The 19,071-nt window shown below is 55.1% G+C and overlaps 1 protein-coding gene across 1 annotated transcript in view; it reads right to left on the bottom strand.

Moving 5' to 3' along the window:
• LTBP2 (latent transforming growth factor beta binding protein 2) overlaps positions 1-19,071 on the bottom strand; it is a 100,702-nt gene that overhangs the window by 75,843 nt on the left and 5,788 nt on the right. The window contains exons 2-3 of the mRNA XM_059373746.1: positions 17,405-17,475; positions 3,205-3,454 (exon numbers count right to left, since the gene is read on the bottom strand). Of these exons, the coding sequence (XP_059229729.1) occupies positions 3,205-3,454; positions 17,405-17,475 (321 nt within the window). The remainder of the gene's footprint in view (positions 1-3,204; positions 3,455-17,404; positions 17,476-19,071) is intronic.

The raw sequence follows: 19,071 nt of genomic DNA, 5'->3' as shown, positions 1-19,071 counted from the left end.
GACGATTGACTCAGAGAGGTTTGGAAACATGCCTCGTGTCACACAGTTGGTGAGCAGTAAATCCAGAATCGGACCCCCAGGATGATCTGAATCCAAAGCCCAGGCCAGACCCTCACTCCTCAAGGTGTGGTCCGGGAACCTGCGGCCTCAACCCCGAGACCACGATAGAGCTGCTGTCCCCCCGCCCCCCTGCAGAATCAGCAGCAAGTTCCCGGGCAATGCTTATGCCCGGGGCAGTTTGAGAAGCCCTGAGGTAAAGCAGGTTTCCACCGCTGGCCACCCCCAGCTTGTTGTAACCACCCCACCCTCAACCTCTTAAGACCTGTCCCCAGCTGCCTGGCTCTGGCTCCCCAGGTGGGACAGGCCCTCTGGCCAGGCTTGGGGAAGAAGCCTAGACCAGGGTCTCAGAAGGAGTGTCCAGGCCCCTCCTGCTGACAGCCCAGGCCACAGCTGGACAATGTCAACCCTTGTCTGCCTCTCCTCAGGGTGTGCTGCTGTGGCTAACTAAGACTCTCCTGGCCCCTCCCTTTCGACTTCCTTCTGGAACGAAAGTCTCTTGGCCTCTGTTCTGTGCTCTCCTGAAGGGGGTCTCTGGCCATCACCAATCCTTACAGTGTCTCCCTTCCCTAAATATTTTGATGTCCCCCCTGCCCTCCAGCTTCTAGAATGCCCCCAGCTTCATGTCACTCCCTCTATCTGGACACCAAAGGCCCGTACGAGCTGCCATCGGGAAAGAGGCCAACGGCTGCTTGGGGAACCCAGCCAAGCTCACAGGAAATGTCTGACACCACCAGGCAAGCGGGATTTGGCCTCTCAAAGCAAAACACAGCTGGGCCGACAGTGGGCCACTCGGACTTTCCCAGATTTCATGGCACTGAGGTCCCAGGGCAGAGACAGACTGGACTGGCCTGGAGGCAGCGGTGCATTCCCGACATCACAGTAGCGCCTGGCCAGGGAGCCTGTGAGGATGGAAGAGGATGTCCCTGCTGGGGGCCACAGACCTCCCTGTGGGCCCTCGCCCTCCACTGCCTCCTGCAGGCATGTGAATCCTTTGCCCGGGATTGGAGGGCTCACGTGGCTCCTCTTGCCCTAGGCCTCCTCCTCGCCCCAGCATGGGGCCTCATCCATTCATTCACTTGGCTTCCGTAAACTGAGCGCCGGCAGTGAGCCAAGCCTGGCGTCAGGTACCAAGGCCGCCTGCACAGTCCCTACTCTCCAGGAACTCGTGCTACACCGTGGCCACAAGCAGACCGCCTGGAGGGAGAGTGGGGGGTGCTCTGCCAGAGGAAGCACAGAGCCCCCCTCTTCCTGCACTCAGAAAAGCCAGGGGCTGGTGCCCTTGGTTCCAGGTACAGGGTGAGGGCTCACCGAGGGTTCCGTGGTGGGCAGGCCCTCTCTTCGGTTACTCTTCAGTTTGGACCCAGTGAGGCAAATGCAGATGGAGCCGTCTGCATAAGCTAAGCCTGTTGGAGGAGCTTTAGGGAGATCCAAAGAGCGAGAAGCAGGGTCTCCGCCTTCCAAGGCCGGGGCCACACAGTCTGGTTACAGATGCAGGGCACAGATGCACAGGGTATGCGCTGCAGGGGGTCAGAGAGCTGGGCGCAAGTGATCAGCGGGGCTTTTTGGAGAAAATGGCACTGGGCCTTGAAGAGTAGGAGTGGGATGGGCTGGGCAGGTGGGCTAGGGGATACTAAACAGTTCTGACTCAGGGGTGCAAGGGGCAGAATGACCTGCCAGGCAACCATCCCCCGTATTCACTTGTGTGCACACACAGGAGTTCCATGCATTATAAAAGGAATGAATCCTACAAGACAGAAGCTTGTACGGGAATGCCAGGCTGGAAGGACTGTGCTCCCATCCTGCCCGGGGCTGATCCCGGAGTTGGTACCTCTGGTGTTCTTCCAGGTGCCTTCACACCACGCCTACCCACCTTGGACCAGCAGCTGGGACCAATCATCACAGGGCTCAGGCCCTGCCCACCTGCTCACAGCCAATCCCAGATCATCCACCCCGGCCCTGTGTTGTCTATCTGGCCCTTGGCTCCGCCCCCCCGCTCTGCCCCAGCATTCCAAGGTCTTGGCCGAAGTATTTGGCTCTTCTGGTTTTGATCTGGATCTCCTTAGACCTCAATCAGTGTTCATCCTTCTGTTCTTTGTGCTTCTGGCTACCCTTGCAAACTAGCTGCTTGGGTGCTTGAGGCTCTGGGACTCTACCTTACTGGGACCCAAGTTGCTTCCTGCTTTGGAGCTGCAGGATAATCTCAAGCTCCTTTCCCTTCTCTCCTGAGCATTCCCACTGGGGCCCTCACCTTGAGGCTAGCCTCCTCTCCCTGGTTCTCCTGGCCTCCCAGAGAACAAGTCCTTTTTCCCCTTAGCTCAGCAAGACAAGGTTGCAACATTTCAGAAAGAACATCTTAAGTAGGAAGCGAATGGAAAAACTCGCCTGAAAAACCAAAAGGAAAACACAGCCTCTAGAAATGGACCAGTTTACAAAGTTCAGATTTCCTGTCCAGAGAGAGAAAAAGTCTAGCCAGGTTGGCTGGCAAGCAGGCCAGGGAATCCGGCCCACGAATGTTTCCCTTGCCCACATTTTATTCTATACCCTCCCCCCCACACACACTCCTGCTGTTCCCTTCAAGGAGAGAAGTTACTGCTGGGCAGTGAGTGAACCGAAGGGCTTCTTTGGGCAGAGGGGGCCTTCCTGCATGGACCATAGGCTGAGGAAGAGGGGGACGAGGAAAACATTTAGAAGGCATTTACCATGTGCCGTCCCTGTTCTAAGCACTTTCTTTATATGAATTGACTTTATCCTTACAACAGTTCCACGCTTGTGGGGATCATCGTTGTCCCCACCTTGCTGTGAGGAATCAGAGAGGGCAATAACTTGCCCAAGGCCACCCAGCCAGGAAGTGGCCACGACAGGATTCGAAACAAGAGCGTGCGGGCTTTATGCCATCAGCTTTCTCCCAGGACCTGGAGGGTAGAGACTCCATCCCAGCCTGGCAAAGCCTGTGCCAACCCCACCACTCACCTCTCTGCTCACTGCACCTCTGTTGGGGCAGGGAAAGGGAAGGAGAGCAGAGAGGAGGAAGGATAATTCTGGTCTTTGCCACCAAGGTCTTCACCCAAAGGGTCCTAAGGAAGAAGCCCTGCTCTGGAGGGACTGTGCCCCTGGACCCGAGGTCCCACTGAGGAGGGGACTTACCTGGCCAGCGGCAGCTGGGATGCCAGTGACCGTGCTCTGGGGGTCGTGGTGCTTTCTCTGGCCACGCTGCTCCTGCGCAGGTTGGGGGACCCCTCGGCTGAGCGTCGGGGTGCTGGCCTTGAGTTCTGGGGGTCGAATTCCTCCTCAGGAATTACCTCCTCGCAGCGGGCTCCGCGGAAGCCAGAGCGGCACACGCAGAGCTGGGGCCGGCTGCAGGATCCCCGGTTCTGGCAAGGCGGCTGGCACACAGCTGGGGAGACAGGGAGAGGGATGAGGGTTGGGGCCGCGGTGGGGGGGCCTGATGCTGTCCTGTCAGGAGGGCCACTTCCTCCCTTACTCCGACAGGAAAACCCACTCTGGCCTCAGAAAGCTCCCTGGGTCAATCTGCTGCCCCTCCCCGCGCAGGTCCCCAGGGTGGGGCTACCCTGTCATCTCAAACAGCCCATCAAGGATTGAGGGACCAAAGGTGCGGAGCACTCCCGGCAGGACACCTGACTTGGCATGCTTGTGCTCACTTTTAGTTTTAGAATAGCACTGAACACCTTCCTTGGTCTGATCTCCCTCTAACAATAAACCCTCTAGCCAGACTGGCCTGTGGGTACAGTCTCTCTTCTCTCTGCCTTTGTGGGCACTGTTTCCCTTCCCTGGGACTTTTTCCCATTCCCGACCATTTACCTAAGTCCTACTGTTCCTTCAAGGCCTCCTCCCCATCCCTGATGACCGCCTCCAGCCAGTGCGCCCTCCTCTGAGCAATGAGGACCTGCGCTCCCTCTGCACACCCCACATCAGGCACACCCCGAGGGCCGCAGTCAGTGTGATGGGTTCTGCACGTACATGGCTCAATTCCCCAGCTACTGTGATCAAGCCTGGTGACTGCCCCTTACACCTCTGTGCATCCTTAGCTCCCAGAGGACACGTGACCATGACACCAGGGGCAGGGCCTTGTCCTTATGTTCATCAGGGTAGCCACTCTCTACGGAGTGCTTGCGCTTTGCAGGCAGTGTACTTCACAGGTACCATCTCATTTAAACCTAACGACAATCTTTTGTGGCTCGTGTTGGGATGCTCATTCTATAAATAACGCCTCAAGCTTGGAGAGGTTAAAAGCTTGCCTGAGGTGTGTTTGACTGCAAAGGCCAAGTTCTTTCCTCCCACAGCCTCCCAGCAGGGCTGGTGTGGTCCTTCCTCCCTACAATTTCTGAACCTTGACCCAGAGCCAATGATGAAGCAAAGGGGTCTGTTGGCTTCCAGTTGGCCACCAAACGCCTGGCCCTTTGCAGGTGGGATAGACTTCAGCACCCCATCCCTCTCCGAAGCCTACACTGAAAATCTTAGATGGTGATGGAACATGTTTTCCAGCTCGTGCACCCCTTCAGTGGACATTCATAGAGCACTCACTAGGTGTGAGGCCTGTGGGAGAGAGGGTCCCCCCCTCTCTCTTTTTTTTTTTTTTAAGATGTTATTTATTTTCGAGAAAGAGAGTGAGAGCAGATGTGAGTGGGGGCAGAGTAAGAGGGGAGGGAGATCCCCAAGCAAATTCCATGCTGAGCACGGAGCCCACCTTAGGGCTAGACATCATAATTTTTAGATCATGACTTAAGCCCCAAATCAAGAGCAGGTCGCCAAACCAACTGAATCATCCAGGTGCCCCGAGAGGGCCCCTCTCTTAAGAAGTGTACTGTCTCGGGGCGCCTGGGTGGCTCAGTGGGTTAAAGCCTCTGCCTTCGGCTTAGGTTATGATTCCAGGGTCCTGGGATCGAGCCCTGCCTCGGGCTCTCTGCTCAGCAGGGAGCCTACTTCCTCCTCTCTCTCTGCCTGCCTCTCTGCCTACTTGTGATCTCTGTCTGTCACATGGATAAATAAAATCTTTAAAAAATGAAAAAAGTGTACTGTCGGGGTCCCTGGGTGGCTCAAGATGGTTAAGCGTCTGCCTGCAGTTCAGGTCGTGATCTCAGGGTCCTGGGATTGAGCCCTACATCAGGCTCCCTGCTCACCAGAAGGTCTGCTTTCCCCTCTGCCTCTCTCCCCTGCTCATGCTCTCTCTCTCAAATGAATAAACGAAATCTTTAAAAAAAAAAAAAAAGACCAGGGTGCCTGGGTGCCTGGGTGTCTCAGCCAATTAAGGGCCTACCTTCCACTCAGGTCATGGTCCCAGGGTCCTGGGTACAAACCTGGAGTTGGGCTCCCTGCTCAGTGGGGGGGTCTGATTTTCCCTCTGCTCCTCTCCCTACTCATGCTCTTTCACTTTTTCTCTCTCTAATAAATAAAATCTTAAAAAAAAAAAAAAAAAAGAAGTATACTGTCTCACATGGAAGAAGGGACAGTCATGGAAGGCTTCCTAGAGGAGGTGATGCTGATCAGAGACACAAAGCACGAGTTGATTGGGCATCATGTCAATCAAGGGCAATCTGCCTACTCGGGGGAAAGCAGGGGAAATACCAGGTCTCACTTCAGGATTCCTAAACATGAGCTAGATCCTCATGCCAGAGCACTTTCCTCAGTGTCTTGGCATGACTTCCCGGCAGGCTTCAGGTCTCCAGACAAACAGAGCAGGTCAGAGAATTATAAACTCGAGCGCTTCCCCAAACACCAAGTGTCACCGTGGCAGGATTTGGGCCTATGGCCCAGCTGCCGCTCCTTCTGCCCAAGCGGACTTGGCCCCCCCGACCACTCACCAGGCCCCACCACCACCAGAGACCAGCCCGATAGCCAGGCCAAGGCCAGTGAACACTGGGGAAGCAGGTTTGCCCAGGGCAGTTCTTGGTCCTGCTTTAGTTTTGGGAGGAAGTAAAAAGGGAAGGCCTGAGTGGTTTCCCATGGACCCAGCATGACTGCTCATCTCTCTGACCAGGCTTGGCAAACCGGTGGGTGCAATAAGCAGCTCATGCCCCCAAGCAGGCGAAATCATAAAAATAGAATTACACACTACCAAAATAGAATTACACACTACTAAAAATAGAATTTATATACATAGGTAATACCATGGTCAAGAAAAGCTCTAAAAGGCTTCCAAGCCAGTCCAATACGTTGATGGACAAAACCTACTTAGGGAAGATAACCTTTCTGGGTCAACCATTTATCACCCCCAGATGGCTCAAAGTGGCGGTTCCTGGTGTCCATCTGTCCAAGGGTCCATTCTTACAACAGTTCTTACTGGTCTGCTATAAAGAGTATAAAACGTTTCCTGACTTTTTGTGTAATGCTCTTTTTTTCCCATTTAAAAAGCATCCTTTGCTTTGACATCGTGTGTCTTTTCTAACCTTTTTTGGTATTCGCTTTTTAAATTAAAAGAGATGGCAAATGGTAGTGTGTGTTTCTAACATCCTCGCTTGGCAGAATGAAAAGCTGCCGACCGTAGTTTGGTAGCTGTGGTGTCTGGGGGTACTTTACAGGAGCCGGCAACCCAAAAGTTTGGGACCCTTCGGCCCTAGTGGTCATGTGGTCTCTTGTTGAAAGGGGACTGAAGCAAAACCTTCCTGTCAAATGAGTGCAAATTTCAGAGCTGAAGTATCAGAAAGGAAACCATCCATGTCAGAATGGCCGATGGCAGGGGCCGCTGCATAAAACAAAAGGGGGAAATGCTGAGGCCCCCAGAAGAGGCAGCGATGAGAATTTTAAGAGAGAAAACTCCCAGCCACAGCCAGCAGGGAAGTCTTCATCTTTTGCTCTCCGAACGCCATCTCTCCCATTTTCCCGTGAGAGCAGAGATCATGCCATATACTTGAGAAATCAAACCCAGGATGGGGTATGTAGCTTTAGTGAGTATTCATTGACTGAGTATTGGTAAGGGGTTATGGAGGAGGATGCCCTGACGCCCATGCTTAGCCATCGAGGGCACACACACCCCCCCACCGCCCCCCACTGCCCCCTGCCAACTAGAGGCCGCCATCCTCAGACAACCAGCAAGCAAGTCTGTACTGGCCTCCCTGGGCTCACTCGCCCATGCCAGCCCTTAGCCATTCATAAGCTGGGCTCCTCCTGAACCCTGGCTTTTCCACACTCTCCTGGCACTCTCCTCCTCACTGAGGATTGGACATGTGGAAAGTTTCAGCCTTGGGAGTTCAGCTCTGGGCAGTTAGCGGGATGCCAAAAGAGAGAGGAATAAAAAGAAAACTCCCGAAATTGCTTTGAAAGTAAGAAATAGAAGGCATCGTTCCCTCCAACCCCCCTATCCCACCCCACCTTCTGGCTGTGCCCCTGCTACCTTCACTTAGCTCCAAAACAGTCCAGCAGAGATTTACTCAGATTTTCCACACAAACCCCTGCCTCTGGGAGGAGACCAAACTCAGAAGGGGCAGGCCCCGGAGAGATTCTGGAAATAGCTCTCACCGTGTGGCCTGCTCCCTCCACCAGCTCAGAGCTTCTTCGATCAGCTACTTGGTAGCAGAAAGAACATGACACTGGGAGTCAGAAGGATCTGGTTTGACCCCAGCTCAGGCACATCCCTACCATGTGACCTTGAACTGCTGCCTCCATGATCTCATCTATAAAATGGGGTTGAAAATTCCTGCCTTAAAGAGTTATGTGAGACGCAAGAGAGATTGTGGCTATGGAAGGACATTGTGTTCTCCAAGACTCTTTGATGCACTATAGTTTTGTTTTTTTGGTTTTTGGGGTTTTTTTGGTGGGGAGCAAAGCAACATTTATTGAGCAAGAGTAGAAATCTGCCAGAGAGGGAGGGGGCCTGAGAGGGTTGCCCCCAGAGTTTCTAAGTTTAGGGGTTATAAGCTCTTCTGTGGAACTTCCTCAGGATGTGCCGAGTCATGCCGATCTGGGCTTTGGGCTTTGGTCACGTATCTGTCTACCTATTAGGTTAATGTCAACATGCTGATGCTTTCTTTTTGCTGACATCTGGGGGTTTAGATCTTAACTGCCTTTTGTCCATAATAGGGACAAATGCTTTGTGCTTAATTGTCTTATTTTAGGACATTTTGCAGAAGTCATGTCTGTAAACGTTATAAAAGAGAATGCTAGTGATACACTCCAGTCTTATGCTGTTGCCACAAGCTGTAGGAGGCTATTCAAAATGAAACTGGGGGCTCCTGGGTGGCTCAGTCATTAGGCATTGGACTTCGGCTCAGGTCATGATCCTAGGGTCCTGGGATCGAGCCCCATGTCGGGTTCCCTGCTTGGTAGGAGGCCTGCTTCTCCCTCTCCCACTCCCCCTGCTTGTGTTCCCTCTCTCGCTGTGTCTCTCTCTGTCCAATAAATTAAAAAATCTTAAAAAATAAAACGTAACTGATTAAAATCAAATAAAATGTAAAATTCAGTTCCTCAGCCACATTAGCCACATGGGGCTCATGGCTACCATGTTGAACAGCAAGCTAAGGAATGTTTCCATCAGCACAGAAAGTTCTATTGGGCAGCCCTGCAAAGCTTTAAGAAAAACCACCACCTATCTCCCATCTCCCAGCGGCAGAGGCGAGTTGGCCTCTGGACATCCCTTTCCCCACACTTTTCCCAGGGCAAGGCAATGTCAGTATAGGTCCTGGTTAAAGGGATGGACCCAGCCCTGTTGTGCAGGGGCAGGGCTGCTTTTCAGGCTCTGGATATGGCCAGTTCCCTCTCCACCCCATTGCCCAGAGGCACCGTCTCCCTCACCTGTGACCAATTAGATGAGGCACTGACTTCAAGACGGGTCTCTTAACCCTCTGCCTCCTCTAAGACCTCCAGCACCTTCCCCTCTTGTCTGGGAGATGAACCTTAGCTCCAGATCAGGCTCTGGGCCCAGCACCCCCACACTGGAAGCTCAGCTGCTCCCTAGACGAAATCTCCATCTTTCCTATAATCTGTGTCCGTGGGACACAAAGACCCTACCCACTGAGTCAACGATCCCTCCCTCGGGTTGAGGACTGTCCTCTCCCACACCCAGAGGCCTTTGCAGACAAGACAGTCTCCTATTCACCCTCAGTATTTCTCTCAGCCCTGCCTTCGGCACCCCACCTTAGCCCCCTCCCAGAGGTTTTGGTTAGCCCTGGAACCCTCTCACAGGGGTGGGGCGTCCACTTAGGCCTTCAGCAGTTTTGCCTTGACCTTTGGTTTCTGCAGAAAGGGACCTGATGTCAGAGATCCCAGAGGGATCCCTGTCTGGTCCCCACATACGTGTCTTCAGAATCCACCCGGACCCGTCCTCCACACATGGGCTTTGCCCAGGGGCCGTGTCTCCAGGCCCCGAGATGGGCCCTGAGCCCCAGGCTGGGGGAGAAGCCAGGTCCTCAAGCACTCGCCCTGCTCCCGCCACAGCTGTGCTGGGACTATAGCTTGGGATGGCTGGAAACGGCACCGGGGCTCAGGGGCCAGCCAAGCACCCGGCTCCAAAATAGCAGTTGTGTTCACATAAAAGCCTCTAATGAGAGAAAGATGCCGTTTCTTGGCCCCTCGTGTGCTCTCTGCAGACGCCGTCTGGCAGGCCAAGCGGGCCTCTACTGTTTGGCGGCCAGAGGGGAGGAAGGGGGGGTGTGAGTCAGCCCTTGGCCCCCAGCCCCTCAGCATGGACCGCCCTGCTAATTGCATTAACAAATGCCACAATGCTGGGCCAGTCGGGGGCAGGAGGCCAAGGGCAGAGAGCAGTCCCAATTCCCACCGGCTCTGGCAGGCATGGGGCGGGGAGACCACTGGGCAGGGCTCCTGGCCCAGGGCTGAGGCCCAGATTTGTCTCCAGCTCCTGCCTGAAAGCAGAAGAGTTAACCTGGCTATCCCCATAGCCCCAAGGGCGGGGGGTGGGGGGAGCGCTTGTCTGGACAGAGGTAGGGCTTTGGAGGTGTCAGAGGCAGAGGGGGCCTCTGGAGACTAGAGAAAGATGGGATGGGGTCCCAGGGCCGCCTCTGTCAGGGAGGAGCCCAGGAACCAGCCTTTTCTAGGCAGGCAGTTCTAGGGCAAGAAAGACAGTTCTGTGGCTCACTTGGAGCCCCAAGCCCTTCTGTGGCAGTACCAGATCCCCGGGAAGATCAGGAGGTAGGGAAGACATCACTCTCGCTCACTACTCAACCAAGGCCGGGGCAAAAGCACAGAGGAGAGAACAACCTTGTGATCCAAGAGACCTCTGTTTAAATTCTGTGTGACTGTGGGCAAGTCCTTTCACCTCCGTGAGCCACAGTGTCATCTAGAACATGCTCACGCATTCAACATTTACGCTTGACCCAGGATGGAAGGCAAGACAGACATTGTCCTTTTCTTCATAGAGCTTCCAACTTAGAGAGATGGTCACAGAACAAGCAAACAAGTAAGAAGAACCGAAATGGAGGTATGGGTTACGAAGGAAGAAAGATTCGGGGGTCAGGATCCAGAATCACAAGGCTGATGTGGGGAAGCCCCGAAAAAGTGGTCAGGGGAGCTCCTCTGAGGAGGGGAACTTGAAACAGAATGGGAAACAGGACAGGGAGCCAGCCCCATAAAGAGAGGAAGGAAAGCAAACAGCAGTCTGCCCCAGCACCCAGGGGAAGTGTATTCAAGGAACCCAGGCTGCATTGGGTGGGCGAGGAGGTTCTGGGAGATGAGGCTGGGTGCCTGGCAGCGCGAAGGAGGGAACAGAGATGGGTCACGATATGATGCGTAGAGAGAGAGAGAACCAGAGAGTGGGGAGAGCAGGCAGCTGGTTGTGGCCATCACCCAGGTGCCCACGCTGGTGCCTTCAACGGGAGAGGCAGCCGGGGAAGCAGAGAGCAGCAAACATGCTCCTAGGAGACGTAGGAAGTAAAACGAAGAGGAAGAGCCTGGCGAGGAAGGTGTCCTGGATGGCCCCTAGGCGTCTGAGGCCAGCAGAGCCTTCTCATAGATGGGGATGCCTTTTAACAGGTCGGATAACAGGCAAGGTACCTGGCACAGAGAGAAGGAAACCATGAGCTTGTTTTGGACGAGTTAAGGCTAGGGATGTCTGGGGAGCATTGAGAGCAGACTGATGCCGAGTAGGCACCCGATGAAGGAGGCTGGAGGTCAGAAGAGAGGTCTGGCTGAAGATATATATAAATCTGGGAGTCGTCAGCTCAGAGAGAAGGCTTCCATCCATGGGAAGACATCAGATCATCTCAGAAGCAGTGCGGTGAGAAAGAAGAGGACCCAGGATGCAGTCGTGGGAAACCTAATGTTTAGTCGTTGGGTAGAGGACCAGCAGCAGCCAGGGACATGGAAGCGGGGCACAGCAGAGAATCACACAATGACCCCTCATGGGGTGAAGGGGGTTGAAATGCTTCGTGCGGTCCCTGTCACAGAGTGTGGCTATAATTGCTGTTGTGGATGGTGCCTACGACTGCTCGATAATAAGGGACAATTAACGCTTGGCTTGGCTCCCATGGCCCCTCTCTTCGCATGGGAAATTTGGGAGATCTGCAGGGTCTTGGAGAAGCCCAACATGTAGATGTTGGGTTGAAAGGGAGATGTCAGCGAAGGAGGCAAGAAGAGGAGGCTGGGGATGGAGGAAGGAAACTACCAGGCCACCCACGTGAGCTTGTACCTTCTCAGTCCTTTACTGAACATTTGCCAAGTAGGCACTCCCCTGGTGTCCACAGGACACAGCACCTGGCTTCAGGATCCCTGGATAAGGACACCTCCTAAATGCTTCTTTGAGCAAAGAGCCTTGGGGGCATGCGCCTGCTGGCCAGGAGAGTCGCAGCTAGCTGCCCTGGTGGGGAGAGAGCTGCCATGGTGGGGATAGAGATGAAGGTCTCTTGTAGGACGACAGCCGTTGTGTTGGGGGTGGGTCCCCACAGGGGTCACGTGATTATCCCCCTTTGCTGCCCCTCACCTTGCTCTCCTCCACTGCCTGCCGACTACGGAGTCTCAGGGGATGGTTCTTCCGGAGACCAGAAGCCCGGAGGCTCCAGACTCTGGCTCCTGGCCATTCCTGACCAGTCGGTGAAGATCCCACCCCTGCCGCGGGATCCCTAACATTTGCTCAGCATTTACCACTGTGAGGCCTTGGGCTAACTTCTTTACATGTCTGGCTTCTCTTTTTTCTTATAACAATGATGGGTGCCATTCCTATCCCCATTCCGCATGTAGAGGAACTGAGGCTGAGCGCAGCCAAGCGGCTTGCCTGAGGTCACCACACTATTAAGTGATAGAGAAAGGGCTTGAACCCAACGGGTCTGGCTCCAAAGTTGGGGCTCTTATGCCCCCGGCCATAGTTTTGCCCAGTGAGCTGGAGTCATTACAGAGACGGGATGGGTGGGGCCACATTAGGGGGAAGGGGTCCTCATTGCACTGAGATGTGGACCAGAACAAGAGCCACCATGCCCACAGAGGCTCTGAACCAAGAAGGCAGGGACAGATGACAAGGCCCACTCCAGGATCTCCTGAGTTTTCTGGAAGGGCTGATAGAAGTGAGGCAGCAAAATGGGACCTCTCGGCATAGTCCTGGGATAGGCCCTGCATTATTGAGTACGTGCTTACTGTTTCCCTTGTGTCCAATGAGCACCTGCCATTGCGGCGTGCCCAGGGCCATGTGACACAGCCCCTTCCCGCAGCATCAAGACCAAACCCATATGGAGCACAGACATCATACCAGACCTTGAACTAAACCTCTAACCCAAGTTATCTCATTTGTCTCTTACAACTCTGTGAGATAGAGACTAACACCAGGCACACTTTACAGGTGAGGAAACTGAGACACAGAGAGCGTGAGCATCTTGCCCGGGGCCACATAGCTAAGTGGTGGGGCTTGCATGTAAACCCAGGTAGTCAGGACCGTCTCCTGGACGTGGATGAAGATGACAGCTAAACTTACCAAGGGCCAGGCTCTCTACACAGACTTGCCCATTAATCGGGAGCATGAGCCTGGGACTCCAGAGCCAGGCTCCCTGGACTCACATCCAGGCTCTGCTGACTTCCTGGAGGCGAGACTTGGACAAACCTCATTCGTAAATGGGAAAGATCAAATGTAGTTTAGAGGATTGTGAGGATTAAAAATTAGCAATAACAAGTCCTTTGAATAGGACCCAACCCATGGTAATAGCTACAGTGTTATTATTAATCCTCAAAAACAACACTGTATTGATGATTATACTCATTTTCTGGATGAGGCTCTAGAAGAAAGCCAGTCACTTGCTTGAAGACACGGAGCTGGGATTCAGATCCACAACTCCTTGGACTTGGCACCAGAATCCAAAGCACATACTCTTAACCTCGAGCCTTCCCACTTGGTGGTGGTGATGGTGGGCTAACTCCCCTCCTCCTGCCCCACCCCCTACTTCCTTCCCCCACCACAGCAGCTGCGGGATTCCCTCTGCCCTGCCCACAATAGCCTCTGCGCATCTAGGCCCAGAAAAGATGAGCAATCAAAGAATTCTTCAAATCTTCTTCCCCAGTGTGAGCCTTCAGAAGCCCCCGAAGCGTGGTGTGTGTGTGTGTGTGTTGGGGTGGCCACGGGGGTGAGCCAGTCTGGGAAGGCTGGACAGGCTCCCAAAAGCCCTAACTATAAACAGGATCCAGTCAGCCCACACTCTCCAGAGCTCCCCCTCAGGAAGGGCTTCAGGCAGGCCCCCGGCTGCGGCCTCCACAAATCCATAAACACATAAACCCCGTGGCAGAGCTGGCAAGGCCACAGAAGGGAAGGCAGATGCCATGACCACAGGAAAAGATGACAGCCCCACTTCTGACCTTGCCGAGGTAGAGTGAGGAGTTGGGGTTCCAACAGTGGCGGTCCACAGAGGCAGTGGTTCCCCGAGGTCCAGGGACCAGACAGGGACAAAGCAAGGGGCCTGCCAGGCAGATGGACCGATAGGTCACAGCAACCAAGAAGTCTGTGAGGGGAGGTAAGAGGGGGCCGCGGGTCCCAGGGGGCACACTAGATGAGTAGTGGGTCAGATCCACAGATTTCTGGCAGAGACCTGGGGACAGACTGAGTCTCCTCACAATTCTGGGACGAGACTTCATTCTTGGCAGTGGGGGTAGGTCACACAGCCCCCCTCTCCTGCTGGCCAACGAGGCGCCCCACACGTGTAAAAGTGCTGGGAAAGAGCCCCGAGCCTTCCCCAGCCTTGGCACTCTTGGCTCCAGCTGGGAGGGCAGCTGTGGGGAGGGGAGAGGAAGATACTAACCACGGGGGGAAGCAGGAAAGCCAGCTGACGGGGTGTGGAGCCAAAAGCCCCACATTCTACAGAGCCAACACCCCACCGCCCACGTGGTTCTCGTTAGGCTCTTTAGCAGCAAAATAGCAACAAGCAAACAGCAGAGGGCCCAGCTAATGTGCACACAGCCCTCGCCCGGGCAAGCCAACTTCAAGTGGGAAAGTGATGCCCACTGGCAACTCCTCCAGGAGGGCTGCCAGGCTGCATGCCAGGGTCAGGGGGGATGACTGGGGGATTAGCAGGGCGAGAGGACCGGGAGAGAAATAGGGGGGCTGAGCACCCCCAGACCAGAGCAGGATTTGGCAGCATGCTCGAGCAGCCCCCAGCTGGGGCACAAGGGTACACACACACACGTTGCTTCTGACAATGTGCAGACTCACCCAACCTTGAATTTCCAGTGTCAAAGCTCCAGTCTGGCAGACGCTACCACAGGAAAATCATGAACAAGTTAGGAAACCGAGAACCTCCTGCACTGGCGGGCAGGAGCAGGGCCCAGGCCCAGAGCCCTCAGGCAGCTGGGGAGGGACCGCCCCCTCCAAAGCTCTGGCTTCAGCTTCAATCTCAGCTGCCCTCTCAGCCAAGCTCACTAGAACCTACCAACCCGGCTCCCCATCTCGCACCCCAAACCCCTGCCAGGTCCTCCAGAGTGCCCCAAGGCTATGCTTCTCAAAGTGTCATCCCGGACCCACCAGCGGCAGCGGCAGCAGCCCCCGGGAACTTGTTAGAAACTCAGACTCTCCAGCGAGCCCCAGACCTGCTGAAGCAGAATCTGCACTTTATTTTTTTTTTCTAATTTGTTAAAGATTTGATTTGTTTACTTGTCAGAGAGAGAGAGAGAGAGAGAGCACGAGCTCGAGCGCACAAGCAGGGGGAGCGGCAGACAGAGGGAGAAGCAGCCTCCCCTCCCCACCCCAGCAAAGAGCCTGATGCGGGACTCAATCCCAGGACCCTGGGATCATGACCTGAGCTGAAGGCAGACGCTTCACTGACGGAGCCACCCAGGTGCCCCAGACTCTGCACTTTAAATAAGATCCTAGAGGATTCATGGGGAACATCCAGATTTGAGGTAGGGCCCCCAAGGCAGATCTTCTTATGACTGACCCAACTCTGCTCAGTGGGCCTTCAGGCCCTGCTCGAATTGCCTGCGGTGCTTTAAAAATACACCCGTGCCCAGGCTCCAGCACCCAATCTCAGAGCTTCCGCTGAGCACGAACCCCTGGCTACCCACACCCCTGACTTCTCTGCCCAGGATTGCTGCTGATTTTGAGTCTCTGATCCTCCTCTGACAAGTCTGTGACCTTAAGCCAGACACCCGAGCCACACTGTCTTCATCTTTTTAAGTTTGAAGGACGGGTGTCTTCCCCGTCTCTGCCACCAGCCACAGAGGGCCTGTCCTCAGAGAGCCTCACTCATCCAGGCTCCCTGGAAAGGAAGGAATTTTCAGGGGAAAGATCTGCTTTGCTGTTGGTTTTTGAGTTGGGGGTTTTGGTTTCTCTACCTGGGGACCCTTCAAGAGACCCAGGATTCATGCCTGAGCCTCACCATCAGGCGGGAAGAGAGTCAGGGCCCCGGGTTTGAAGCAGAACCAAGAGCTGGGTGAGCGAGCTTCTCCATCTCCACAGAAACAGAAGCATCCCCATCCCACCCCCTCTCGGGAGGCCTCAGAATCAGAGCCGAGGGCCTGTCTCAGGGCTGCGAACACTGCCGGCCTTGTCGTAGACCCAGGCCATTAGCCGCGAAGCCCACACACTGAATAGGGCCTGGGGCTTGTCGCTGGGCAGGAAGGGGCTCTGGTGAGACTGAGTCCTTTCAGCCAGGCTTAGGGCCTTGCAGAAGGTAGTGGCAGGGGGCAGTCAGGTGGGGCTCCTGGGCCAGCCATAAGGGCCTGGGCAGCTGACAAGGCCTCCAGAGGAGCCTGGGGTGTGGAGAGAGATCCAATACCTGATTTCACCTGTAAGGACTCCAAAGTCTAGAAAGCCCCACTCTCAGCTGGGGTTGGGAGGGAACAAACCCCCACAGAGAAGAATGTGAGGCTCCGAAGTCAAACTGCCTGGAACGAGCCCAGGCTCCAGGCCTCGGAAGAGCGTTTCCTTGGCCGCGGGTCCCAGTCAACCCAAGACTCTGCTTCCTCATCTGTACGTGGGAATGGTCACTAAATGCCCACTCCACAGGGTTATTGAGAGCCTCGATGAGGGTAACGTATGTGAGGAGCTCAACACAGCGGTGGGCACAGAGGCGACGTCAGCTGTGAGCTAGCCGGGGCGGCCGTCCCGGCTCCCAGGTGTGGAAAGTGAGAGCTGGGAAGAGCAGGTCAGATGAGCTATCTGGTCGCAGGGGCTAATGATTAAGAAGAGGGACCCTGGAGTCAGGTTACCTGAGTTCAAAACCTGCCATTTCCAGTCCACATGACCTTGAACAAGTGACCCGCCTGTGCCTCAGTTTCCTTCTTTGCCCAATGGATAGTGGTCGTCGCTGCCCCTCAGGCCCTGTAAAGTGTACCTGGCACAAGTGAGGCTTTGGAGGCCTTGGCTCTTGCCGGCACAGCCTCTGTACGCTGAACAGAGGCTTGAGCTTGGAGGTCTAGGCTCTTCCTGCCTCACTCCTTGCCTTCTACAGAGCTACGATAACGACTCTCCCTTTGCTCTCATCGGGGCCAGCCAGGAGGGAGGAAGACTGCTCCAGACATGGGACTGGAGCCTCCTCTGAGAGCCTCGTGCCGGCAGGAGGCCTGATGGAGGCCAGGACTGGCAGGGCTGGGAGCCAGGGCAGGGGGGGCGTTCCCACAGCACGCGACGTGAATGCTGCCCCTAGAAGCGAGGTTCCGGGGTCAGGTCTGTGCTGCAGATCACAAGGGTGCGTGTGCGCCCAAGGGCCCCCATGGCCAGGGCGAGCGGGGCAGCAACACAGTGGGGCAGCAGCACGAGAATGCAGGAAGCTTTGAAAACACGAGTGGGGAATTTTGTCTGAAAGTCGTTTTCATCTGGAGGCCTTTTAAATTTCTCTCTTCCACCACCCATTGCCTCCATTCTGGAGAGGCAGACGGGGAAGACACCTTTGCTCCAGGTTCCGAAGTCCCTGGAACTGGCCATTCTCGAGGGAGCGGGGCAGAAAAGGGTGGATGGGGCAGAGGCACTCACGTTTGATACAGTGGTTGGTGCTGTTCGCTGTCGTCCAACCCGGGCAGCACTGTCCCCCGCAGACATTCCTCCTGTGGGGTCAGCAAAAGTGGGTCAGCACAAGGGTGCTCAGAGAGGTCCTATTCCGAGAGCCCCTTGGGACGGTGCCACCCTCTATGGGCGGGGCCACGGGGAACACTGCCATGCTGGCCAGACCTGCTCTAGGGCGTCCGTGTGGCCCCCGGGGCAAGAACTTTGCAATCCCGCAGATCTCACACTGAGTCCTGATGGCCATTTTCTGTGTGATCTAGCGCAACCTCACTCCCTCCATCAGTATGATGCGGGGAATTAACACCTGCCTGGCTGGGCTGCTGTCATGATTAAATGAGAGAGAGAGAGGGAGAGAGAGAGAGAGAGAGAATACATAACACAAAGAAGGCACTCCCTGGGCCGATTAATGACAGTGATGACGCAGGTGATGAAAAAAGCAACTTCAGAGAGGTTCAGTGACCGGCCGAGGCTCGACAATGAGTAGTGCCAAAGCCGGGTCCGAACCTGAGTTGTCTCATCTCTAAGTCATGCTCCATCCCTACTCTGCCCCTCACCAAAAAAATACACACGGTGGGCCTTTGCCCCACAAACACTGACTCTCGAAGGGAAGCTGGAAAACGCGCATGTGTGTCACCTGCCCACAGATGTCCACGGGAGGAGCCTTGCACTTGGGCAGGCTGGTGCGTGGGGCAGGGGAGACAGAGGGAGCTGGGGTTGGAGAATTTCTATTTAAGAGGGGCTTCATGTGATGGGCCGGCAGGAGGATGAAACTGGGGACTTGGGTTAAGCTGTGCACAGGGAGCACACTCTGGGCAGGCGAATGGAATTTACTTTATGGGGACAGCCCTTCTCCAGCTTGCTCCCTGGTGCTGGCACTATGGGCCCCACAGGAGACACTGGTTGGTAGGAACTGCTGGGGTACTCTCCCAACTCACCCAGACTTTGTTTTCAGGTGTGTTGTGAGGCCCCTGTAACACCAGCAGCTTTTGCCAGCCCCAGCTTTCCAACTAGAGACCCACATGCCTGGACCTGGGTGACTTCTCTAAAAGGGTCAGCCCCAGGGAAGGCTTCTGAGGGCCCGGGCCTGGCCCTGGCTGTGTGGACCCCACTATTACCACCAGAAATTGTCTACGGAGCACTCACTGAATCAGGCTGAGTGGGCAGCAGAGAATGAGCTGGAAGATCAGCGTGCAGAGAAGGGGCCACTCCTCTGACCCCTGTAGACCGAAGAGTGAGCATCTGGTCTTGTTTACGAGTTTATTTGACATTTAAGTGGACCCCAAAACTTGTGTGGTTTTTGAAGCCTTACAAAACATTCAAAATAAATTCCTGTAGCTTGGAAAAGCTGAAGCCCATTTCTAGCCCTGTGGCCCAAAGTTGTGGGGAGCTGCCTCCCAGGGAGCTCCCGGAATGTCCTCCCAGCCAAAAGCTGGGCCACCACCAGCCACCTCAAAGCCTCTCTGGCCCGCTGCCTTCCGAGGCTTCCTGGCTCTGTGACAGCATCCTCACGATCAGGGCCCAAGTCACCAGGTTCTGAGGAAGGGGCTGGTCCTCATAGCTGGGCTTTCTGTGTATGCACACTAGAGGAAGGTGTGTGTATACTACCCACACCTCTGTAAGTCACTACCCCTTGTGGT

Source organism: Mustela nigripes, chromosome 13 (genome assembly GCF_022355385.1).
Source record: "Mustela nigripes isolate SB6536 chromosome 13, MUSNIG.SB6536, whole genome shotgun sequence".
In the NCBI taxonomy this organism is placed as follows: Eukaryota; Metazoa; Chordata; class Mammalia; order Carnivora; family Mustelidae; genus Mustela; species Mustela nigripes.
The sequence above is the reverse complement of the archived record's forward strand: the minus strand, read 5'-3'. Positions and strand labels throughout refer to the sequence as shown.